General features: G+C 34.4%; 4 protein-coding genes and 1 pseudogene across 4 annotated transcripts in view; 2 read left to right on the top strand and 3 right to left on the bottom strand.

Moving 5' to 3' along the window:
* Positions 1-5,720, bottom strand: part of LOC132186278 (heat shock cognate 70 kDa protein-like) — a 15,602-nt gene extending 9,882 nt beyond the window's left edge. The window contains exons 1-2 of the mRNA XM_059600172.1: positions 5,503-5,720; positions 2,478-3,767 (exon numbers count right to left, since the gene is read on the bottom strand). Of these exons, the coding sequence (XP_059456155.1) occupies positions 2,478-3,767; positions 5,503-5,716 (1,504 nt within the window). The 5' untranslated portion in view covers positions 5,717-5,720. The remainder of the gene's footprint in view (positions 1-2,477; positions 3,768-5,502) is intronic.
* Positions 5,721-7,985: 2,265 nt separating this feature from the next.
* On the bottom strand, positions 7,986-9,550 carry LOC132188795 (heat shock 70 kDa protein 4-like; annotated as a pseudogene).
* A 3,198-nt stretch (positions 9,551-12,748) lies between these two features.
* Positions 12,749-14,001, bottom strand: LOC132188757 (uncharacterized). The gene is made up of 2 exons (XM_059603292.1): positions 13,948-14,001; positions 12,749-13,664 (listed from the first exon to the last, which is right to left on the bottom strand). Exon 2 carries the CDS (start codon positions 13,646-13,648, stop codon positions 12,872-12,874), a length of 777 nt encoding a protein of 258 aa, XP_059459275.1. The 5' UTR covers positions 13,649-13,664; positions 13,948-14,001; the 3' UTR covers positions 12,749-12,871.
* Positions 14,002-18,139: 4,138 nt separating this feature from the next.
* On the top strand, positions 18,140-21,881 carry LOC132187643 (very-long-chain enoyl-CoA reductase). Its single transcript, XM_059602032.1, has 4 exons — positions 18,140-18,560; positions 18,929-18,968; positions 20,241-20,995; positions 21,530-21,881. The coding sequence occupies exons 1-4, from the start codon at positions 18,492-18,494 to the stop codon at positions 21,596-21,598; spliced, it is 933 nt and encodes a 310-aa protein (XP_059458015.1). The 5' UTR covers positions 18,140-18,491; the 3' UTR covers positions 21,599-21,881.
* A 1,510-nt stretch (positions 21,882-23,391) lies between these two features.
* Positions 23,392-26,754, top strand: LOC132188637 (actin). The gene is made up of 5 exons (XM_059603152.1): positions 23,392-23,646; positions 24,806-24,875; positions 25,041-25,434; positions 25,818-26,431; positions 26,523-26,754. The coding sequence occupies exons 2-5, from the start codon at positions 24,816-24,818 to the stop codon at positions 26,586-26,588; spliced, it is 1,134 nt and encodes a 377-aa protein (XP_059459135.1). The 5' UTR covers positions 23,392-23,646; positions 24,806-24,815; the 3' UTR covers positions 26,589-26,754.
* The last annotated feature ends 108 nt before the right edge of the window (positions 26,755-26,862 follow it).

Consider the following 26,862-nt stretch of genomic DNA (forward strand, 5'->3'; position numbering starts at 1 on the left):
AAAAAATATAAAATGAAAAAAAAAATAATAACAGCAAGCATATTTATAATTGGAATGAAAGACAATTTGGCACAAGAACCGCAAGAACCGCATAGGAAAAATCTACCAGAATTTATATGACCAATTTTCTCAAGAAGTGGTTTATTTTTTATCAATATCGTCTACTTTTTCGGTCAATATCAAATTTGATGGTGATGTGAAATACATGGAAAAGTTAGCAATACTAGCAGATGATTGGTCGTAAGTTTATTATATTTGTTATTAATTATTTTTATAACAAAAGAACCGTAAAGGATAAAGTCATTTTAATATTTCTTAAGAGATCGCTTCCAATGATTTTCATGAATCATTTTCAGCTCTTGACTGGGTTTTGAATTAAAAATGGACTTCTAGATTTATAACCAATCGCCTTTCAACTCTAAACTCTTCATGTTTTTCCTTTTTCAAGAAAAACACTGTATCTTAATTGAGTTATGAAAAACCCTCATTAATCTAGTCTAAATTTATGTTTGTTTAATAATATTTACATATTGCCTTTAACCTGAGATTTCTAATTTCGTCAATTAAAATCTACTGCAATATGTTCCTTTCTTCCAACTTGAACACGTACACGGCACCGAGCATAGACAAATAAGGCCTAGTTTTTCTTTTTCTTTTCCTTTTTACTGTAGTTTTACATAGAAAAATGAAAGAGAAGGAATGAAAGAAAAGGAAAAAAGGATAGTGATAATAGATTACCAAAGACAGAGTTAGCGGGGTTCCTGGCGACCTGGTTCTTGGCTGCATCACCGACCAAGAGCTCTTTGTCGGTAAAGGCAACATAAGACGGCGTCGTCCTGTTTCCCTGATCGTTGACTATGATCTCTACTCGATCATGCTGCCACACTGCTACGCACGAGTACGTCGTCCCCAGATCAATCCCTATCACTGGCCACTCTCCTTTGCCGGCCATTCTCGACTCGGGAAGATAACGGAAATGAATAGGCGAAGGAAGACTCTTGAGTGAAACGGCAGTGAAAGGTTCAAATTGATTAAATACAAAGATTATAATTTGCAAATGCTTTTCTTCCGATTTATAAGACTGAGAAAGAAAAAAAAAATTAATCTCTTCATTTAAATCAACTGTCCCCGATGGAGGGAGGGAGGCCAAAAGTTAATTGTTTTTGGTTTGTTAACTTTTTTTTCCATAAACAATACGGTTTGGGATTTTGGCCTTTCGTATTTTGGAGTCCTTTACAATTCTCAGGAAGTGTAGGAAGCCTAATCGAGGGGTCACTATCTCACAAATCAACATTTACTATGCAATTGGGCTGCGTAGAACATTTGAACCCCCAACTTTTGCAATTTCTCTGGGTCTTAGTAATTGTAGTATGAAAGTTTTGTTTGGGTTTACGATTTCAAAACTCACAACTACAAAGAAAGTAATTTTTTTTTTTTTTTTTGTTAAAAAAATGTGACTTAAAAATGAGATGTTTAGTAAAACAATTAAACGTTTTGTAAAATTGTAATTTGGCGTTTAAAAATTGGTGTTAAGATTTGGATTTTGTATTCATCATTGATCATGTAAATTAATGTATACATATAGAAACAAGTAAAATCTCAACACCAAGTGAGGGTTTTTCTTTTTTTATTTCAAATGAGTAATTATTTCTACAAATTTGCCTTTAAAACAGGAAATAAAACATTTTATCTAAAGATTCGTTGTATATGACAATTCAACCATTAAAGTAAGGAAAAACAAAAGTCAAATTCAAATGGGTGCTCTCAATTTCACTGGGGTTTTACACAATTCTTGACTTTTCTAATACGTACTTTAATCAGTTACCAAAAAGTTTTATGAGATTAAAATAAGTGTTCTTCTATTTCAAGTTTTCAACAATTGAAAAACAGTACTTCGAAAATTAAATACATATGTCTAGCTAGGCACTTGTGTGCTATACATGATCATTGGTAATTTGTTATTAGTTATCTATATATAATTCTTAGATAAAAAAAATTATATTTAGATTATTGATGAGTTTCGTGGAGACATTATTTCGATTGAAATTCTCGATAAATTATAATCATTGAAATCAAAGTTAATTGAATAGAGAGAACATCCAATCCATGTATCATAAGTTTTGACAACAACCGATCGATTCAACAGAAATATTACCAAATTAAAGACAAATTTAAAACACTTGAAAAGTTGTGGGAGTACCATTCAAGTGTGACTATATATTACCACAAATAGAATTTGATTGCATGACTTCAACATTACGGTTGTTGTTTTAAATCGCTATGAAACATTCAAGATAGCATTGGCATTAATGGGTGGTGATAATTAAAGTGCAGATATTATTTCTTCCTAGTTCTCCTAATCTTCTTCTTTCCCTGCTCGTCATCTTTACCTTCATATTTCTCTACGTCCTGGACAATCCTAGGAATCTCTTTTGTGGATACCGGAGCCTTGTAATTTGTAATTGTGGTATGGCAACTTACACCAGTAGTCTTATCCACGGCAGAAACATTCAAGATACCATTGGCATCAATCTCAAAGCATACTTTCAACTTAGCGACACCCTTGGGCGCTGCAGGAATGGGGGAAAGCCTAAATTCTCCCAACCAGTTGTTATCTACAACTCTTGCTCTCTCACCCTCATAAACCGAGAACAAAACAACAGTTTGGTTGTCACTGAAAGTGGTGTAGTTCCCCTCCATCTTGGTGGGAATGGCAGTATTCCTCGGAATCACAACGGACATGTCCCCTATACCACTCAACACCCCAAGTGACAGTGGGGTGACATCCAAGAGCACAATGTGTTGAACTTTTTCATTACCCATACCAACCATGTTTGCAGCTTGAATAGCTGCTCCATAAGCCACAGCTTCATCTGGGTTAATACTCTTGTTAAGCTGCTTTCCATCAAACAAGTCCTGCAATAGCTGTTGCACCTTGGGAATTCTAGAAGAACCACCTGTAAGAACGACATCATCTACTCTTGTCTTGTCCATCTTAGCATCACTCAAACACTTCTCCACAAGCTCAATAGACTTCTTCAACAAGTCCATACTGAGTTCCGCAAATTTGGCACGGGTAATACTTGAGTAGAAATCAATGCCATTATACAAAGAATCAACTTCAATCATAGTCTCAGTTGCAGAAGAAAGAATCCTCTTTGCTCTTTCACAAGCTGTCCTCAACCTCCTCAAAGCTCTAGCATTTACACTAATGTCCTCATTGTGTTGCCTCTTAAATATTTCAACAAAGTACTTTAACATTCTATTGTCAAAGTCCTCACCTCCGAGGTGAGTATCTCCAGCAACAGCCTTTACTTCAAAAATACCATCGTCAATGGTAAGTAGTGATACATCTGTAGTACCACCACCCAAATCAAAGATCAACACATTTCTCTTACCAATGCTCACCTTGTCAAGACCGTAACCAATGGCTGCGGCCGTTGGTTCATTGATTATCCGCATAACATTGAGTCCTGCAATGCCTCCAGCATCTTTTGTGGCCTTACGCTGTAAATCATTGAAGTAGGCTGGGACAGTGACTACAGCATGCTTCACAGTTGTGCCAAGGTAGGCCTCCGCAATCTCACGCATCTTTTTGAGGACCATAGATGAGATTTCTTCTGCAGCAAAATGTTTCTTTTCACCCTTATAAGTGACCACAATCATAGGCTTGTCGGCATGACCTTCAATGATCTTGAATGGCCAAAACTTGATATCATTTTGAACTAAGGAATCACTAAATCTCCTACCAATCAACCACTTTGCATCTACAAAATAAATAAGAAAAGAAATGATAAAAGGATTCAACAAGATTAAACTAGAAGAAACAAGCAATCTCAATATTGACGATGAGCTTTTATATTGGCATGCCTCATTTTTATTTTTTTACTAATAAATTGTTATGGTGGGCATAAGACAATACTTAGGGTTTGAAAAGGAGTTTTTGCCGTTAGTAGGTTCAATTTACCTCTAACAATTATAAAGAAAACAAATAACAACCGGCATATTAATAATTGGAATGAAAGGCAATTTGGCACAAGATCAACGTGGTAACCTAATATGAAAAAACTAAAACAATTTATATGACCAATTTTCTCAAGAAGTGATTTATTTGTCATGATCATCTACTTTTTGGGTTAAGATCAAATTTGATGGTGATGTGAAGTTCATGGAAAAGTAACCAATACTAGATAGCATATGTCTGGTTGTTAGTTTATTTTATTTGTAATTAAATGTTAACACCAATCATATGACACATTAACTGATTTTGTCATGCAACACCCCCACTCTATCGTACACGACCTTTGACTGTGCTTGCATATAGCAGCCTAAGTAATAACTCATTATGCTGCTTTCCAATTCTCGTCGTATATATGGATATGTTTATTGGCATTCTATAGACACGCATATATTAGATTTAACTAATTTGTTAATATTTTTTAAGTGATTGGTGTTAATGTGACACATTAACAAATTCTATCAATTTTTCTAATGGCATGAACATATTTGTGCTTTTTGCTTACCACAGTGAGTGTTTAATCACTTTTTAAAACTTAGATAATGATTTGTCAAAACCTCAAATCACAAGGACTAATTTTAAATGTATCTCTTATTTTATAGCAAAACAATCATAAAAGAGAAAGTCATTCTAATATTTCTTACCCATCCCTTCAAATGATTTTTATGAATCATTTTTAACTCTTGACTGAGTTTTGATTTAGAAATGAACATCTAGATTTATAACCAATCACTTTTCAACTCTACATTTTTTTTTTTTAAAGTCTTCTTTGGCTTTTTTCTATAGACAAAAGCTTCAAGGCAATCCCAAATAAGCTGTTGAACATGTTTAAGGGTGCATTTGGAATTGCTATTTTGCAAGAATAATTTACGTTTTTAAAAGATATCACAGGCGTTTGGCATTGTGATTTAAAAAACACTTAATTTGAAATAGGAAAAAAATCTGCGATTTCTATAAGCAGGCTATAGTGTGCTTATTTGAAAAAACATGAATTTAAACCAAAATTACGATTTTTGCAGGACAAATATTTGATAAAAAAAAAAAAAAAAAAATTAACATATTTTACCAAACGCCTTTGTGATTTCAAAAACGTAATTTTTAAAAATGTAATTTTTAAAATCAAACTTATTAAAACCGCAATCTCAAACGGATCCTAAGATTGTATTAAAAAGCTTAAACTATTTTTCATACATAAAAAATTATGTCAAACAAAAATGGAGAAGTTTGGTAAAAAACTTAAAAAAAACTACATTTTGAAAATTTTTATTTAAAAAAAACAAAAACAAAAACAAAATGTCCAAACAAACTTTTTCTATAGACAAAAATTCTATTTCTCAACGCAATTGTTATATCGGCGCCATTGACAATAATTTATAAAACCTAGGTTTTTTCTTTTGTTGCTGCACTTTCACATAATAATAATAATAATAATAATAATATATATATATATTATTTTTTTAAAAAAAAAAAAGGTGTGAGATTACCAAAGACAGAGTTAGCGGGGTTCCTGGCGACCTGATTCTGTGCCGCGTCACCGACTAAGCACTCTTTGTCGGTGAAGGCAACATAAGACGGCGTCGTCCTGTTGCCCTGATCGTTGACTATGATCTCTACTCGATCATGCTGCCAAACTGCCACGCACGAGTACGTCGTCCCCAAATCAATCCCTATTGCTGGCCACTCTCCTTCGCCGGCCATTCTCGACGTCGGGAAGATAATGGAAATGAATAGATGAAGGAAGAGACTTGAGTGAAACGGCGGTGAAAGGTTCAAATTGGAATCAGTCGGTTGCTATCAAATACAAATAAGGATACCTAGGAATGAAATAGCTGATCGATCTGAACCGTTGAATTCAAAATGAACGATCAAATAATCACGTTATCTGGAGAAAAGAAAAAGAGTCCGGTACGTCATCTATGGAAAAGAAAAAATTGCCGCTTGAATTTGATTAGAAAAATAATCTGCCACGAAGAGTCAGCCAACCAACAAGGAAACAATACTGAAATGGAAACTCAAGATACACAAGGCAAACGGCTAGCATCTCTCAAAGGAAACCAAATCAACGTTAATGGTTCTCAAGAGGTAACTCAACATTAATGGTCGCTAGTTCGAATTTCCCTCCTCCTCTTGTGCAGACATGTCAAAAAAAAAAAAATTAATGACTAGAATTGTTCAACAAAATAATTAAGGAAATCAAGAATAAATCCCATGATCTCTAATTTTATTTCCCTTTGCAAACACTGTTATAAAATTATTTGGATGGTTCAAAAATTCATGTTGATACTAAATAATGTTAATATAAACAATTAACAATAAGATAAATAAAATGCAATAAATTAAAAAATAGAGCAAGAAAAAATCTCGCAAAATTATAGAATAACACAAGAGTGTTGTCCTTAAAGCTTGATTTTGTGCCTCTCGGAGCCTTGAACTTGGTGCGATCTAATCTCTTGATAAAAACTCTCACAGGATTAGACTATATCTTCTACGTTCATTAAGGATACACTTCCAAATAACGAAGGTCAAATAAATAACTCTTTGATTGAATTGGAAGAACATGAAAAAATGAGTAACATATAATTCTATCTCTCTCTTGGTAAAAAATGAAAAATTTTGGAGCATAAAATGAAAATTCACTAAAGAGTATAACACTTTCTTATAAAGATGTGGTGGGATGTTTTTTTTCTTTTAAAGCTCATTATCATGTAATCTATGTATTAAAAACAAACGGTTAACGTGTTTATATGCGTTGAAAACAAATAGTTTTAACTTCTCTAGTTTTGTTATTATTTTATACCTCGATATGATTCGACACTCAATGGTATGAACAAAGTCTCTGGTCTTGTGGTTCTCACTTTCAATAAAATAAATAAATTAATTAATTAAATTATTAAAAAAAAAAAAAAAAAACCCAAAAATAACACTATTGGGGCAACTAATTAACGGGGCTCCAGAAGCTGCTATGGTACTGCATGCCAGATATGCTAGACACAGTGCCGCAACGAGAACGACTTTAAGTGCCATTGCATGAGTGAGAGCCAACATCGGCAGATGCAAATCTTCGGCTAGAACCCCATGCACATCATTGAGGGATACCCTGAAGAGGGTTAGAGGGGGTTGTTTAGTCAACCCAAGATTCGTTTGCTTAGCGCAAGGCGTTTTAAGCCACTTTTTAAATTCTTCCCTGACTTCGACAATATTGTTAATTTCATCAAATATCATCTTGTTTTTAGATGGTGTTTTTTTTTTTTTTGGTTGAAAAAAAATATTATGATATGATGTAAATGTGAAAATAATTTTTGTTTGTTAATGTTTTCTGCCTTTTTTTTTTTTTTTTTTTTTTTATGGCGAAAAAGTAAGACGCTCCAAAACTTTTTAGATATTGGTGTAATTAATTTCGAGCTCAATTGATCTTCCCACTTTCTATTCGAAAGGTTTTGACGTGACAGATCGTAAGTAGTAAACAAAAAAAAGGGAATTGCATTTTTTTAATTTAAAAACCATTGCCACATCAATTTGAAAATTTTTCTGAGTTCATTTGTTTGACTTTCTAGCACTTCCCTTAATAATACAAAAGAGTTTGTTTCAGAAAATTTATTAAGTTGTTCTGATTTTAAATAAAAAATTAATTTGATCTCCAAGACAATTAAGTCGCAATTAATAGTAATTGACTCGATGAACATGTTTTCTCACATAGTAGGCAAGGATTGCATGCATGGTTAGATTTGGCAAATTAACATTCGCACCATCAATGAACATACTTTCCCTGCTATCAGGTGGAAACTCCGAACAAACTTAAAGAAGTTGTTCTGAATAGCCATGAAACATTAACATTCGCAACATCAATGACAGAACCATAAATGACACATCACATTAATTTCAAATTTTCCAACTCCTAACGAACAAAAGCGACATCAAAATACACTGGCAACAAAAATACTCAAAATAAGTCTAGATATATTTGCAATGATAAGATCCTATGACGGACACTAGTGTCCTGATTGTAATTATCCAGATAATTGTCACTTTCTTTTATGAAGGGAGATGCTCAATTGGTCATTGTTGTCGACATACCTTTGCAAAGATGGGATTCCAGATTAACTGGAGTCCAACTAGCTTGTCCTCAAACTCATCCGCCTCCGTATGATGGATACCATCTAAGGTATCCAACCAATGTATCACGTGCTTAATGGCAGCTTCAATCTTCTTCCTACCAGTAGCGTCAATCTTGTCACCAATCTCCTTATCATTGATAGTGTTCCTTATTTTGTAAACATAGTTCGCCAAAGCATACATGGCTTTACACTTCTTCCTATGCTCATCATCTTCGACCTTGTATTTCTCGGCGTCCTGAACCATCCTATTAATCTCTTCCTGGGACAGTCTCGTCTTGTCATTGGTGATGGTAATCTTGTTACTTACACCAGTGGTATGCTCCACAGCTGAAACATTCAAGATACCATTTGCATCAACCTCAAAGCATACTTTCATCTTAGTGACACCCCGGCCTTGGGCGCTGCAGGAATGGGGTAAAGCACAAATTTTCCCAACAAGTTGTTATCCACTACTCTTCTCTCACCTTCATAAATTGAGAACGGAACAGAGGTTTAGTTGTAACAAGAAGTAGCGAAGGAGTTTCGTTCCATCTTGGTGAGAATGGCGGTATTCCTCGGAATCACAACGGACATCAACCCTCCAAAACTCTCCACTCCAAGGGACATAGGGGTGCATCCGAGAGCACAATTTGTTGAACTTTCTCATTACCCATACCAGCCATGTTTGCAGCTTGAACAGCGGCTCCATAAGCCACAGCTTCATCTGGGTTAATGCTCTTGTTATACTGCTTTCCATCAAACAAGTCTTGCAATAGTTGCTGCACCTTGGGAATTCTAGAAGAACCACCAGTAAGAACGACATCATCTACTCTTGTCTTGTCCATCTTAGCATCACTCAGACACTTCTCCACAAGCTCAATAGACTTTCTCAACAAGTCCATATTGAGTTCCTCAAATTTGGCACGGGTAATACTTGAGTAGAAATCAATGCCATTATACAAAGAATCAACTTCAATCATAGTCTCAGTTGCAGAAGAAAGAATCCTCTTTGCTCTCTCACAAGCAGTTCTCAACCTCCTCAAAGCTCTGGCATTTACACTAATGTCCTCGTTGTGTTGCCCCTTAAATATTTCAACAAAGTGCTTTAACATTCTGTTGTCAAAGTCCTCACCTCCGAGGTGAGTGTCTCCAACAACAGCTTTTACTTCAAAAGTACCATCGTCAATGGTAAGTAGTGATACATCTGCAGTACTACTACCCAAATCAAAGATCAACACATTTCTCTTACCAATGCCCACCTTGTCAAGACCGTAACCAATGGTTGCGGCCGTTAGTTCATTGATTATCCGCATGACATTGAGTCCTACAATGCCTCCAGCATCCTTAATTTGTGGCCTTACGCTGTAAATCATTGAAGTAGGCTGGGACAGTGACTACAACATTCTTCACAATTGAGCCAAGGTAGGCCTCCACAATCTCACGCATCTTTTTGAGGACTATAGATGAGATTTCTTTTGCAGCAAAATGTTTCTCTTCACCCTTATAAGTGACCACAATCATAGGCTTGCCGGCATGACCTTCAATGACTTTGAATGACCAAAACTTGATATTATTCTGAACTAAGGAATCATTAAATCTCCTACCAATCAACTGCTTTGCATCTACAAAATAAATAAGAAAAGAAATGATAAAAGGATTCAACAAGACTAAAGTAGAAGAAGGAATGAATCTCAATATTGATAATGAACTTTTATATTGGCATGCCTTATTTTTAGTTTTTTACTAATAAATTGTTGTTGTGGGCATAAGACAATATTTAGGGTTTGAAAAGGAGTTTTTGCAGTTAGTAGGTTCAATTTACCTCTAACAAATATAAAGAAAACAAATAACAACCGGCATATTAATAATTGGAATGAAAGGCAATTTGGCACAAGATCAACGTGGTAACCTAATAGGAAAAAACTAAAACAACTTATATGACCAATTTTCTCAAGTGATTTATCTGTCATGATCATCTACTTTTTGGGTTAAGATCAAATTTGATGGTGATGTGAAATACATGGAAAAGTTACCAATACTAGCTAGCATATGTCTGGTTGTTAGTTTATTTTATTAATAATTAAATATTAACACCAATCATATAGTGTGACACATTAACTAATTTTGTCATGCAATGCCCCCACTTTGTTGTACATGACCTTTGACTGCGCTTGCATATAGCAGCCTAGCTAAGTGATAATTCATTACGCTGCTTTCCAATTCTCGTCGTATGGATATGTTTATAGGCATTCTATAGACACATATATATTATATTTAATTAATTTGTTAATATTTTTTAAGTGATTGGTGTTGATATGACAAATTAACAAATTCTATCAACTTTTCTAATGGCATAAACATATTTGTGCTTTATGCTTACCCCATTGAGTGTTTAATCAATTTTTAAAACTTAAGTAACGATTTGTCAAAACCTAAAATCACAAGGACTAATTTTAAATTTATCCTTTATTTTATAACTAAACAATCATAAAAGAGAAAGCCATTCTAATATTTCTTACCCATCCCTTCAAATGATTTTTATGAATCATTTTTAACTCTTGACTTGAGTTTTGAATTAGAAATGAACATCTAGATATATTTATAACCAATCACTTTTCAATTCTACATATCTTCTTCTTCTTTTTTTCCCTGTAAAGCTATTTTTGGCTTTTTCTATAGACAAAAGCTTAAGGCAATCCCAAATAAGCTGTTGAACATATTAAAAAGCTTAAATTATTTTTCATACATAAAAAATTGTGTCAAAGAAAAATAAAGAAGTTTGGTAAAAAAAAAAAACTTTAAAAACTACATTTTGACTTTTTTATTATATAAAATAAAAAATAAAAAAATAAAAAAGAGAGAAAAACCCCAAAATGCCCACCTAGAAAAAGAGTCTGCTACGGTGCTACCTCGTTGAAGTTTGAACGTCTAGAAAGAAAATCTCTCCGCTTGAATTTGATTAGAAAAATAATCTGCCACGTCATCTACAGTTTTGGATGGTTTGTACAAATTCCATGGGCCGTTGTCTCACTTTCATTCGCTAAAGCCCAACTCTAACATTATTGGGCCCAACGGCTCGACAACTTCCATTCTTATTTGGATCGTTGAGCGCTACTCCGAGGAGATTGACATTGTGATGGAGAGTTTGAGAGAGAAGGTGATGTGTCTGATGAAATTCCAAGTGGGGTTTTAGAAGACAATGAGACAGATTTAGAGTGGCTGAATTGAAATGGCGTTTCTTGGAAGGAAAGCTATCTGGTGGCGTTTCCCTTCTTTTCCTACAATTCTCTCTCAAAAAAAGAACAACAGAACATACACCACAAAACTGCATAATCCAACATTTCCTATAGGGCCTGTACTCCTCGATCTCTGCATTCCGATGGTATACAACACCAGTTTAAATTTCTTGAATGTTGCCGGTTTATTCTTTGTAATAATATTAATAGCCCCATTCTTGATCATTTGGTCTCCTTAACATACCAACAGTCATCAGCATGAATAAATGGTTAGAATTGTGTTGTACTAAATGCTGAATGTGAGTTCCATCACTGGCTTGGTTAAGTACTTTAACAAATTCACATTGAGACAGAGCTCTCTGTTATCTAAGTATATAGAGCACATTTTATTTCCATCACTCTTTTTTTTTTTTTTTTCTTTTTTTTTTTAAAGGATATGAATAATAAGGCTGAACCTTTTTTTTTTAAGTTCTCATTTCAGGAGCAGACCCCTATGGTCGTGAGCTCTAATTATACTGGTCTGAGGTATGGCACCCGACATATTTTCTCCTTCATTGTTATTACTTTTTTTTTTTTTTTTTAGTAGAGCTTGAAATAAGATCTCTTATTTTTACTTTATGTTTTCATTGAGTTTGGAACTGGTGCAGCTAAGGGTTGATATATTTTCTGTTAATGATATCCAAAAAAGAAAAAAATTACATATTGCAGCCTGGGGTTCATAGCTTTGTCGAAATGTAATGTGAGAACCTTATGAGAAATAACTTTCAATCATAATTGAGCTAAACATGCAGCCATCTATATACAGGAATCATGAATAACAATCTAATGCAACCAAGTTGATAAACTCTCAAGTCATGGAGAAAGCCAAAATCCAACTTCAGAAACTTGATTGCTAAGCCACAAAACTAATCTATCCAACAGTAACAGTAATACATATGAAAACAAACGCTAGGATAAGAAGAAAAACAAAGGCGTTATCTGAGGGGTAACACGCTCGGCCAAGGACCATGCCTAAGAAGAAAGATTGACTCAAGGGTGAGAGGGAAGAGTAAATGATCTCATCAGTCATGAAAACACAGTGTAGGCTTCCCCAGCCTGTAGGAGACTGCAACAAACCAATTTTATTGGCTATTGAGAAACTTCCAAAGAGCCACAAATTGCAGTGACAGCAGAAAAGGTTGATGGATTAGGTATAATCAGCAAGAAGAATCAGTTATGGAACAGGAGTGGGAAGAATAAAAAAGTAGAAGGCAAAGAGGGTTACAACATTAAAGGAGAAGAATACCAACTAAGCAAAAATTAACTAGAGGTAGGATAGTATATATATGTGTCCACAAAAACATTACAGTCAATGAAATTTTCCTAAACCCCAAACAACCCCATTAATTAAAAACAGAAGGTACAAATAACATTACAATCAATGAAATTTTCCTAAAGCCCAAGCAACATCAAACAACCCCATTAAACACAGAAGAAACAAATCCTTTCTAATATCTCGAGCACTAGCTGTGGTACCCTGAGGATCACTTAGACACCAGTTCCACTAGGAGGCCAGCCAAAGTTAAGGTGGGATCCCCTAAAAGAATGGTTACAATGGTCCTAAGGAATATCTTCACAATCCGCAAATACTTGCTACCTTTTCCACTACTTCCACTTGAATTACGTTGAAGTGGTAGCTCCAAGTTCTCCAATGCCAAACATTTATTATCATCTTTAGGCCTATTGTTCCAGCTCTCAAGGACCATTTCCATTGCGCAATACACATGAAAATGGTAATTCTCACTCTTTGACACATAAGACCAGCCTGGGATACCCTTGGCACTATTTGGAAGCTTCTTCTTCTTGCACCATATGCATTTCTTTGACGCCTTATCGCTAAGACGGAATTTCTCACCATCAACGTAAATTTTATTTTTGAGGTTGCGACAACATGGATGTAAATCCCAGCCCTTTGCTTCACAGTGGTAAACAAAGCCATTTATAGCCTTTCCACATGCATCACAATACCTTCTGCAGTTGTCACAGTTTCTCATACAGCATTTTCCTGGTGGTTGATTGTAGAATTTGAAGGTGGATTCCTTGAAGAACTCATGGTCAGTTTTGGGGGAGGTGAACGTGCATTCCTCATGGAGATCATAGTCGCAAAGCTCACATCTATATCTTGATCCATAACCATGCTCCTTGCATCCATCACACTTGTATGGCTTTTGATAATTTTTTAGCTCAAGCTCATGCTCATGCTCCAGGTGTTTGATGTGTGTTTTCTTTATAATTGTTGTGCCGATGACTTCTTGAGACATTGTGAGTAAATCGATCCTGCATGTAAGAAAAATTGCTCATCATTTCATCTTGGGTCTTACTTTGCACAACTGTATCATTAAGGAAAAGTAGTGTTGCATTGCTAGAGCAATGTAAGTTGCATCTTTTGAGCTTGTGATTGCTCTGGAACTGGAAGCATTAAAAAGCACTCTAGCAATAACACTCCTTGGATACAATGATGATCCGTACATAATCATATGCAGCTTAATTTGATAAATGAACAACAAATTTAATTTCACTAGAGCAGCAAAAGAAAGAAATGCAAAACATTTAAGGTTACCCTGATTGTGTAGCCTGTCGATGAGGAAATTGATGTCAATATGTGTGCTGAACTTGCTTGATTGCAGAAGGCAGATTTATGAAAGAATGGCAAAATAGAAGATGGAAGCAATCTGACAATACAGGAGTGTGTTTGGATGTCTTTTTATAGGGCGTAAAAGATGTGGGAACTTTAATTTGAGGTTCACTTAGATTAGCTGGGGTACCGAAGCTTCATGGAATGTCCTACGCGGTTAATTTGTCCCTGGTCTTTCAAAATCAGCATTGACTTGTGTCAACTGTCGGGGCTGGGGAGGTTGGGGCTGTTAATTATCTTCTGCATTCCAACAACCATATACTCCTGGAATACCGAAAACGGATCTTGGTCGGTTTCCTGTGCACCTTTCCGTGTCCTTTCCGTGTATTGGTTTGGAAACAACTAACAAGATTCATCTGGAAGTTGTATGGATATCTCAAGAGTCAGAGTTTCTTCTTTGAATGCAAAGTCTAAACATAGGACAGGAGGTCATTTCCTGGCTTTACTTGGGCTTCAAGATGGAGAAAGAGATCAGGGACCGGGAGGATTGTGGCCCCACTATATGTGGAAAAATGTTATGGACAGGGAAGTTTCCCTGTCTGTACTCACTGCATTACATCTGGTTTGCTCATCGTTCTTCAATGATATAAAGCAATCGGTCAATATTTTATTGACTAAAGATTTGGGTGAACCGGAAGGAGGAGAGAAAAGAGTGAAAGAGTAAATTTGGTTTGCTTATAGTGAATTGATTTAACACTCTTCACCAACGACAAGGTGTTATCCGAATTGGGTGCTGTCAATTATAATATAGCTTTTCTTATAAATGTGACAATTATGATTGGTAAAATTTATATTCAAACAGGACATAAATTTCTTATAAATTTAGTTTTAGAAAAAAAAATTCAATTTAGTCCTTTAAAAGTGACGTGTGTTTCTTGTCATATGAGAAGTACATGTTTTTTTAATAGTATGTTATTCTCATATGCTTTTTTTTAATAGCATTAATAAAAATGTATGTGCTTCTTACAGGCTTAAAGACACATGACACTTTTAGAGATTGAATTTGAAGGATTCTTACAACTGAGTTAATTTGTAGGAAACTTATATTCAAACAAAAAAATTGACTTGTCAATTTAATTAGGTAATGGCCAACTTGTCAACTATACAGTTTTTTTTTTTTTAAAAAAAAAAATATTTTGTCACTTATGAACGGTCACATTAGATTATAAGAAAATTGTAACAAAAGTTATAGCAACCCAACTATTTTTAATCCTAAATAACTCATCATGCTCTTTTGCATTTCACTTGAAACAAAGAGTAGCCATTTTACGGTTACGATTTAATATTATTGTATTTAAAGGTGTAAATAATGACATATTGTAAATATGTTATCATGTCATTCAAAATATTTAAATGATGTACCATCATTTATTTAGTTAGATAAAATAACATTAAGGTTTGACCATAAAAAAAAAAAAAACTCATCCATTTCACTTCAAATTGAGAGGATCTTGTACTATTAACTAGACTTTAAATTTGTTCCCAAGAGGTAACTCAATCGGTTAGGGACCAAACCTTTTAAAGCAAAGATCACTAATTAGTCTAATTCGAATCCCTCATCCCCTCTTGTGTCATTAAAAAAAAAAAAAAAAAAAAAAAAAAACTAGGCTTTAAATTTTAAAATTGATTAGGAGAGATGGGTGGTTAGTGAGCCACTAGTGTGCTTTATTAAGAGAGATGGGTGATTAGTGGGTAGCACCACAAAATTTAATGAATGGGATGCTCGTAATTATCTGTAATTACTATAAATTTTATTTTATTTTATTTTATCTGGCCATGTTAATATAGGCAGGTGACAATTAGCCTTTTAATTAATTTTTAATTAAAAAAAAATTAATGACTGATTTTCAATCTTTTAACACATTAATCAAATTTAGGATAAACTTCGAAGGGCAATCTTTATGTCAATGTCAAATCAAGAATTTAAGTTGGAAAAACGATTAGTTTAAAGGTTGATGACATGTTATACCAAACCAGTGAAGAGGACTGGACAGTCTGGACAGTTGGGGCTAGGCGTGATTAATCGCTCAGCCATCAAGTTTGGCGTCGGAATGTGGGCTAGCAATGTAGTTGGCAATGCAACCAATTAATAACCAAAACAACAAATAAAAATAATTCAATAAGGAAAAAATAAATTATCTCCAAAATGTTGGACAAAGTATTCCTCTAAATTGGGTTGAAAATTTTTTTTTCAATCTAGTTTATAAAAGTGATATATGTTCCTTAAACATGTGAAAAATACATTTTTTTTAATAGCAAGAATAAAGTTGAAATAAATTTTATTAAAACTCCATGTGCATCTCACATATTATTTAAAAAAATAAACACATATCACTTTTATAAATTAAATTGAAAGAAATTCATCTAACCCAATTTAGAAGAAATATATATAAATATATCATTTCTTGAAGCAATGGTTTATAAATTTTGAATTTCGATGTCAAATGATTAATCAATTTAAAAACTATTTCCATTCAGTTTATTTAAATTAAAATGCATTGTTTACTCAAATGTGAAAAACCATGGTAAATAAATGCATAAATTTTATGATTTTCTTTCTTCCTTCGGGGTAGGGACTCTCCAGGTCGGTACTATCACTACCTATAATTTAATTTTTTTTAAAGAAAATATAAAAAAATAATAATGTTAATATATATTAAAAAAAGTTGCATATCCCTCTCATTTTAGAAGAATATGTAGTTTTTATTGAAATACTATCATTAAAAATAAGTTTTTACTAAATAAAAGAATGATTATTTCATATAAATAGATATTTTATTTTGCAAACCAAAAGTTCCTTTAGTATTTCTTAAACTAAAAGTGCTATAATAGTCTAGCATCACTTTTACTTAGGGGTGTCAAAAATTATCGGAAAACCGAGAAATCGAAAATTGGAAAACTGGGTCTCCAGTTCCTGTTTGAAAAATTCAAAAACCGGGTACCCCGGTTCCTGTACCTGGGTTTATATTTTATTTAATAATATATATATATATATATATGATAAGTTGAAATTTTCAGACAGTAAGTTTTGGAGAGTAGGAAAAATGGAAAACAAAAAAATATATTATTTGAATATTTATATACATATATATTTATTATTGGTAGTTTATATTTATTGTTGTAATATTTATATATATTGTTACTTAGTGTATAATATTAACATCTAAACAAGATTTTATGGAATTCTAATATTGGGTTTATTGGGTTGATTGTAGTAGTTGTGCATTTTCTGATGTTGGGATCTTAAGCATCTGAAAATTTGGTCAATTGGGTCACTTATTTGATGTCTTTCTTTACATAAAGTTTGGTTCTTACAATTTCTTAGGCTCACAATTAAATATACTTTGAATATATATATAAAGTATTTATTGTTGGTAGTTTATATTTATTGTTGTAATAATTATTCGGAACAATCACAAAAAAGCTTATTTAATTTATATAAAAAGATTAATAGATTTTTTTTTAAAATGAGCCAACTTATGAAAAAAAAAAAAAAAAAAAAAGACTTATTTTAGGCCAAATACCTAAAATCAGCCCAAAAAACAATTTTCTTAAAAAACCGGTTACCGGGCCGGGTAAAACCGGAACAGGCCGGTAACCGGAACCCTGGTTAACCGGGGTCCTGGTTTCTCAAAACCGAGAACCGGAGTACCCCGGTTCCGGTTCTCAGTTTTGGCCAAAATCCAGGAAACCGGACCGGGTTGACACCCCTATTTTTGCTTCCCTTACAATTATTTTAATAAAAAAATGTTTTATCTCCTCTTTGTTCTCTTTCTTTATTCTAATATTTATTAAAAAGAATATTTAAATGGTTTTAATTTTTTTTATTAACAATTGTTTGAAAGAATACTAAGTGCTTATTTGAGGAGAATAAAAATGCATTTAACACTTAAAAAATTTATTTTAAAAAATAAATATTCGTTTTATAAAAAAAATTAAAAGCACTTTTAAGGGCTCAAAAATGTTAAACGATCTTTTGACAAAAATTTAATTTTTTTTAACTTTCTGTCAAAAAAATATTTTTTTACTTAAAAATTCTATATTTTTTTTAAAATAAAATTCCAAACATAATGTAAATAATATAAAGACGGAAGTTTATTTGAATAAGAAAAACAAAAATAATTTGGTTCGAAAAATCCAAAGAAGATGGGGATTGTAGCAAACAATTCCGCCTCGTACGCCTACGCGGAGGAATTAAGGGCAGTGTGGTTCATCGGCCTGGACAGTTAGCTCTCCTACTCCCAACCACACGCCATTAATATATCTCCCTAACCCACCTATTTCTCTGCAATAAATCTTACTAGTATTCTCAAGGCCTACCCATTTTTGGGGATCTCATATAAGTTTCCCTCATCTTTGCTTTGCTGCTCAGCCTCTGGATGATCTTTGAAAAACTCGCTCCCTAATCAGAGGGCTTCGTCGCTTCGGCCATTTGGTGAAGTGGGTCTCTCTCTCTTTCGTGCTCAAAGATGAAAGTCTCTGTCGTTTCAAGGAGTGGTAAAGAACTTGTTAAGGGTGGCCTTGACCTCAGTGATTCCGTACGTTCTTCTTTTTTCTTTCTCTTACTCTCTCTTTTTTTTTTTTAGTTCCTAAAATAAGTGCTAGTTAATGTAAATCTCTGTCTGATTCCCGAGGAAAAACTGGAGGAAAGTAAACCCAAAAGAAGTTAGTCTTTTGATATTAGTTTTTCTGTTCTGGGGTTCAAAGAAATGGAAGACACTAAATTCAGCTGGGTCAGAAAGTGGTGCTAGGTCCATTTTTAGTGGAAGATTGGATTTTCGCAAAATAATTATGAACAAAAAAAATTCTTTTTTTTTTTCTTGGATTTATTTATTTCCGTTATAATTTTTCTATTTTTGTTTTAATGGAGCAATTGTGATTATTTATGTCTTTGTGTTTATTGCAGGCTACGGTAGCAGATCTGCAGGAGGCTATTCATCGGAGAAGTAAGTGCTGGATGTGCTTCCTTGTTGTTAGCCTTTTTATGCAAACTTTTAGATTGAACTACCAATTATACCTTGCTGATCACTTAATCAATGTTTAGCGAAATAGTTCATTTACATTTTTGAGAGGCAAGTTTCCTACATAGTGTTACTTTCCACTTGTGGGTCTAGTATTGGTGTCGTAGTGTGGATTTGAGAACGAAAACTGAAATTTTCTGTTCTTAAATGTGTTCATTTCTTACTTATCAAAAGAAAAGAAAAAAAATTGTGGTCATTTCTTAAGTAAGTTACCCAAAGTTCTATAAATGGCTGCCAAATTTCGAAGGCAGGTGAACTTCGGATTCTCCGATTGACCAGGTCCTACATGGTGTTGTGTGTTTGGAGAGGCGTGAAGGACATCTTCTCTATTTCCTCTCTTCACTTGATCGGTCATTTAAATGCTCTTCCTTTCTTGAAATCATCTTATTAAGAACCAGTGAGATGCTTGCTTCCTTCTTCTGAAAGCTAATATCAGAGCTTTGGTTGTTAATTGTCTACATCACATAGGCACAACCTTTCTAGTAATGACTTTTTTCAACACAGATTTGATTGTTGAACTGCATAAAGCTAATAAAGATTTGATTTTTAAGAGGCTAACACATTTTATTTGTATATACCTTGAAAATAGTTCTCCCTGCACATAGAATATTGTTTATCCAAGCATCACAGCATTTCAGAAACTTTATTTTTGCCCTTCTTGATTCAATTCAGTTATTTTGGCATTGCAGAAATCATTGTTCATTTTTATCTGTTAAAGCAGTAGGTCTTGTTTGAGATTTGTTTGACTAAGTTATTTTCAGATTTCAGAGAAACCATTATTTCTATATGGTGTGAATTTATGCATGCTGCAATGAAAATATTTATACTGTAAATTGCAATTTGTTTCCATATTTTTGTTGGGGATGTGATCTTTCTGTGAGAACTTTGTACTTCTAAGTTCATGGGATCACTAAGATTTGTCAACAAAATCAGCAATACTCTTTGTGCTTCATTTATCTTGTTTGGTCTTCATGTGTCGCTAGAATTGAGGCATGGCTTTTCCTAGTTCATCATTTTTGGCTTTTTCACTAGTGGACTTAAATTTATTACTGCCAATGCTGAGATTGTACTTCTATAATTTGTTTAATTTTTATTTTTGCCCCAAAAAAGAGAAGGGCGAGTGCATTTGCATGTGTGTTGAGAGCCTTGCATGTCAGGCGATTTCATTAATCCAATTTGCTTGTCTTAAATCAACAGCCAGAAAGTTCTACCCTTCGAGACAGAGGTTAACCCTTCCCCTCCAACCGGGATCAAAGGAGAAGCCCATTGTTCTTAATTATAAGAAAAGTCTCGAGGACTATTGCCATGGAAACTTGGACCATTTGACTGTAGTGTTTAAGGACTTGGGTCCACAAGTTTCCTATCGCACACTTTTCTTCTTTGAATACCTGGGTCCTTTGATCCTTTATCCCATCTTTTACTACTTCCCTGTCTACCAGTATTTTGGATACAAAGAGGAGCGCGTCATCCTCCCAGTTCAGACATATGCTTTATACTACTGGTGTTTTCACTACTTCAAACGAATTATGGAAACATTTTTTGTGCATCGGTTCAGCCATGCAACGTCACCACTCTCCAATGTGTTCCGTAATTGTGCATATTATTGGAGCTTTGGCTCTTATATTGCTTACTATGTGAACCATCCACTTTACACCCCTGTTAGTGACCTCCAAATGAAGATCGGTTTTGCATTTGGATTGCTTTGCCAAGTCTCAAACTTCTATTGCCATCTCTTGCTGAGGAATCTTCGCAGCCCTGATGGGAATGGAGGGTATCAAATTCCTAGTGGTTTTCTGTTCAATATTGTGACATGTGCAAATTACACAACAGAGATTTATCAGTGGTTGGGCTTCAACATTGCAACTCAGACATTTGCAGGATACACTTTTCTTGTAGTTGCTGCTGCTATAATGACCAATTGGGCCCTTGCAAAGCACCGACGCTTGAAGAAGGTAACTTTCTTTATTTTTTGTTCAACAAGTAATTTTTAACTTCTTTTTTGCCTATAACTGCATGCGTTTGGATGCCTATGATAATGTGAATCAGATTTGATATGAAAGTTGTTTTTGATAAGGAAATTGTTAATCTTTTACGAATTCAATGGAAACTGTTACTTTATTGCATTGTATCTTAATCTGCATTCTTGAAAATCATAGAATGCCTCCCTTAAAATAAATAAAGGAGAATGACAAAAAGGCAAGCCTAGTTACTGCTACAATTATTTAAAATAAATAAATAAAATTGAGGGTTATAGAACACAGATTAGTCCATCTAACGTAGATGGCAGGGAGGACATGAAGATTTAGGGGTGACATCAATCTGTCTCTCAGAGTCTTTGCACTTCTGAATATCTTGATCTGTATTCTATCTGTCTTTTGTAAAAGTAATTTCGACGACAGCAAAATGAGAAACTTAAAGTAGAATCCCTCACATCTTTCCTGTTTTATCAATATTGCTTCTTATATTTGTCCCCTTGTCATCTGCAGCTATTTGATGGCAAGGATGGAAGACCCAAGTATCCACGCAGATGGGTAATCCTACCCCCATTCCTGTAAAAGAGACTGCTCATCTTGCCGCTTGTTGGATCCTTTGGAGCCAAGATTTCGATTCGACAGCATGAATTCAAGATTGTTAGAGCTTTGTTCTTGTCAGAAATGAACTTCACATCTATTTAGACAACTTAATAGTCACTCCCATTTGAAGGACCTGAGGATAATAATATCTTTTTCTATTTTTTTCTTTTTCTTTTAGCATGTTTCCTCTCAGTTTGTCATATTATTTGGAACCTTGCTGGTTTATCTTTTAATCAGGTTGGCAGCTTCTTGACTGTTTTTTATATTCACTAGTCTTTTCCTTTTGCCCTCTAGAACTGGAAAGTTCTGAATCATGGCTCTTACACAAAGCAATACCTTGAGATCTTGAAGATGAAATATTTGCAAGATTTGCTGATAAAAGAATATTTGTAGTTATAGCTTAAAGAATGAGTAGGGGCTGGTACTTGAATTTGGTCCATAGTGTTCCTCCATTTTATAATGGCTGATAATGATTTTTTTTTTTTTTTTTTTCTCCTATTCATGCTGATAATGATGTCAACAACATCAAAAAAAAAAATATTTAAAAAAAAAAAAAAAAAAAAAAACCTAGCATGTTTAAAATCTTTAAAATAAAAATCAAACTAAAGTACTACCCACTTTTTTTTTAATCATATGTTCTTTCATCGCACTTTTAATCTTTTTAATCTTTTGCTTCTTGGTTCTATCATTATTTATTTCTTTGATATTTAATATGTTATATTTACTATTAGACGTTGTTAATTTTAGTTGGTTGTTGTTACTAGTTTCGATTGCGTGTTGTTGATTTGTGTACAAAATTAACTAAATCCTACTACTTACAATCGTTTATCTTCCAATAAAAATAATAAAATAGAATTAGTCATATTATTTATTGAAAATAATATACTAACAAAATAGTTTGTACCTTCTGCAATGGCTAATACTTTACATTACATAAGAACTTGGATAAGCACGTCCAAGTAGACAAAAGTGGTGGACAACTATTCTTGGCTGTAAGAAGTTGTCAAATCTAGTTTGGAGCATACTTTACGCTAAATCAAATTTTATATTGGATTATAATCTATTTTAAAAATTTCCCTTTCTCTCTAAAAAAAAAAAAGAAAAAAGTCTACAACTTTTCCCAGATGCCAGTCCATACTCAGAGGAAAGATGTCATTATTTTTTTCTTTTGCATCCCAAAAAGCATATCTCAAAGGTACAAATATCATCACTTTAGTGGCTTTTTTTTTTTTTTTTTTTTTTTGAGAAATACAAAATCATTGAACAATGTCTATGAAGGGAAAGAAGTATGTAATGAGAACAATGAGTTATGAAAAGGGTTTAATTTTTTGTAATCATTAATCTATTTTACTGGTTAATGGGTGGTGGGTTCAGTTCCAGCTCTACATTTAAAAAAGAAAAAAAAAAAAAAAAATTGGCTTGCATCTTGTTATTTGATAGCAATACATCTTCTATTATTGAATATGAACAATTAAAACTTATTCTTTTAAACATAAACTCATATTTTATGCTTAGAGATGTCGTTATTGAATAACAGAAAGTAATCCAAATAAAAATAAAAACAAAAAGTCATAAATAGTAATTAATATTAAACACGAATGTAAGAGAATCCGGATGAATATTCTATTTATTAAATAATGTTTGTTTAATTTTAATAATTATATTTTTAAATTAAAAGAAAAAAGGTCAAAATAAAAACAAATATTACTACTAGAAAACTAGGAAATCGGAAGCAAGAGGAGGCACCAGCCATTAAATCAAAATCATAATTAGATACTCTGGAGCGGAGGAAAGCCAGTCCAGCCCAATGGACGCGTTCTCTCTCTCTCACACCTCCGGTCCAGATTAATTCCGGACTGTACCCACCTCCAAAATCCAACGGTTTACATCGCATCTCGCGCCTCTTATATTCCCCATTTTCCCATTTCGCCCTCCTCTGTCTGTGTCTCTGTTGTCTCTGTCTCTCTCTCTCTCTCTCTGTTTCTCTTTCGCTCGCTCACCCGCCTTCGTTCTCCGTCAAATTCCGAAAGGTCAATTCCCCTATCTCTTTCTCGTCGATCTGTTCAGTTATCGCTCAGATCCGTGCCTCTCTTTCGTATATTTTCGAAATTCTCATTGAATTTCTTGAGTTCATTTCTCTCTCTTTTTATCTTTCTCTGCCTCTCAGTTTTGATTAACTGTTTTTAGCATCGTGATCGATTGCATGCACAAATGTGGATATTTATGATCTTTTTTTTTTTTTTTTTCCTGATAGATTTAGTTTTGGGCTTAAATTTTTATTTTTCTGTTATAACATTGTAAGATGAAAACGTGTTGGATCTAAATGGAAGGACGGAGGAAGGGATTGGCATTGTGTTAATCGTTTTCAATCTTTGTGCTTTTGAGAAAACAATAAAATGAAAATTGTAGGAAAGTTTAGTAAAATGAAAACAAGAACAAAGAACACGGAACGACCAATGCTGTCTCATAAGGTTTGTCTTACATGACAATTGTAACTGTGTCTGAATTAAGGAAAAGAATAAAATTTGGTACCCTTTATAGATCTATATCTATTTAATCTTTTTCTGTTGTCTGGTTGAATGCATTTTTTCTTTGTTGGTGTCTAACTTTAGCTTTTTATTGTGAAGTGCTTGATCCATTCTGTTGTTGCTTTGGAAAAAATAAATTTGCAATTGTTGATTGCAATGAGGTGGGGTTACATCTATGGGAAATTGCTGTTACTTTGATAGCTTTTTGTGGGGTTTTTTTTTTTATCTGGGTGACATCCTTTTCCCTCCTGTCGATTTGATAGCCGTGGAGAGATGTACAGAGAACTATATAATACTTTGTTATTGTCCTGCTGACTTTCATACTACAATGCCCAATCCATGGTAACCCATTTGCAGCACGACTATATTTTAGCATCTATCTTTCTGTTAAATTGGTTTGATTTATGCATCTTCTCTTGTGAACTAACGGAAAATGTTTTCTCAATCAAATTACCTAAATACTAAGAAAGTTGTGTGCGTGTGTGTGGACATGCGTGTTCTTGTGTTGTGTCTCAATTGGGTTGTTTTATCTGTGTGATGTTCTAGCCGATAGATGCAAGATAAGTAGAAAAAATGGAAGGAAGGGAACTCCTTGATTGGATTCTTGTTCTGGTTGATAAATATTGTGCACTTTTTGGACTTATCATAGTTTATCCAGCAGGTTGTAGAAGATGGCAGATGCTGAGGACATTCAGCCACTCGTGTGCGACAATGGGACAGGAATGGTTAAGGTATTAATTGAGTCCTCTCTTTGGTATGAATTTTGGTTTGATTTTTAATATGCAAAGCCGTTATTCACTGCTTAGTTGAGGTACTGCTCAATTTTCGGGCCTTTTCTCCCCTTCTTTCTTTTGAGCGGCGAATCTGAGAGAACTTACTATAACATTACATTTTAGGCTGGATTTGCTGGAGATGATGCACCACGAGCTGTGTTCCCTAGCATTGTAGGCCGTCCTCGTCATACTGGTGTGATGGTTGGGATGGGCCAGAAGGATGCATATGTTGGTGATGAAGCTCAATCCAAGCGTGGTATTTTAACTCTCAAATACCCAATTGAGCATGGTATTGTGAGCAACTGGGATGACATGGAAAAGATTTGGCATCACACCTTCTACAATGAGCTTCGGGTTGCCCCAGAAGAGCACCCAGTTCTCCTAACTGAGGCTCCTCTCAACCCTAAAGCCAATCGTGAAAAGATGACCCAAATCATGTTTGAGACCTTTAACACTCCTGCTATGTATGTAGCCATTCAAGCTGTTCTTTCCTTGTATGCAAGTGGTCGTACAACTGGTAAGTAGTCAAAAAAATTATTTTAGTTAAGCAAGGGTTTAGAATAGAATTCTTCATTGAGACTGATGCAACATCCTTTAAATACCCAAAATTGCATGTGTTCTGCATGTCTTATTTCATCTTAACATATAAAAAGTCTAAAATTATTGTCATTCTTACATGGTTTGTTGTTACAATACAGTATGCATGTAGCCTAAATTTTGAGGATGTTGTCTCACCTGTTAGGGATCAATTGGTGTAACTTAGGCCCTTGACCATTTTTTTTTCTGAAACTAATAGTTAGTTTGACCCTACCCTCTAAAGGCAGTTTCAGGAGTCGGAACATTAATATGATGCATCTCTCTTCCCGTTGTTGTTGATGGATTGTTGCCCTTGCCTTGCAGGTATTGTGCTGGACTCTGGTGATGGTGTCAGTCATACAGTCCCCATATACGAGGGGTATGCCCTCCCACATGCCATCCTTCGTCTTGACCTGGCTGGCCGTGACCTCACAGATCATTTAATGAAAATTCTCACCGAGCGTGGCTATTCTTTTACCACCACAGCCGAGCGTGAAATTGTGAGGGACATGAAGGAAAAGCTTGCTTATATTGCCCTTGATTACGAGCAGGAGCTGGAGACTTCCAGGACCAGCTCTTCGGTTGAGAAGAGCTATGAGCTGCCTGATGGGCAGGTTATCACTATCGGTGCTGAGCGTTTCCGATGCCCCGAGGTTCTGTTCCAACCATCCATGATTGGAATGGAAGCAGCAGGCATTCATGAGACCACATATAACTCCATCATGAAGTGTGATGTTGATATCAGGAAGGACCTGTACGGTAACATTGTCCTCTCAGGTGGTTCAACAATGTTCCCGGGCATTGCTGATAGAATGAGCAAGGAAATCTCTGCACTAGCCCCAAGCAGTATGAAGATCAAGGTGGTGGCTCCGCCTGAGAGGAAGTACAGTGTCTGGATTGGAGGATCCATTTTGGCATCACTTAGCACCTTCCAGCAGGTATGCTTTCATTTCATACGTGCATTTTAACATGATCAGTTGCTTTTCTATGATTACTGATGAAAGGATTTTGCTTATTTCTCGAGTGCAGATGTGGATCGCCAAGGCCGAGTACGATGAGTCCGGGCCATCGATTGTGCATAGGAAATGCTTCTAAACGTTCAAGAACAGGATTTTTGAAGAAACAAACAGGAAGAAGTGCAGCTTGCAACCCTTTCGATCCAGCTTTGTTATCCTTTGATGTAATTCTCATGTGGGAGTGGTGAGTTTTTGAGAAGGCGGGGGAGTTGATTTGAAAATTCGTCCATTTCTTTCATTTATTATATATTTTCCGATTTTTTTTTTTTTTTTTGGTATACTCTGAGGGAGTATTTTTGAAATATTATATATGTTTATTACTGCTATTTAGGATCCTCTCTTAGATATGATAG

The sequence above is a fragment of the Corylus avellana genome, chromosome ca7 (genome assembly GCF_901000735.1).
Source record: "Corylus avellana chromosome ca7, CavTom2PMs-1.0".
NCBI classification, from domain to species: domain Eukaryota; kingdom Viridiplantae; phylum Streptophyta; class Magnoliopsida; order Fagales; family Betulaceae; genus Corylus; species Corylus avellana.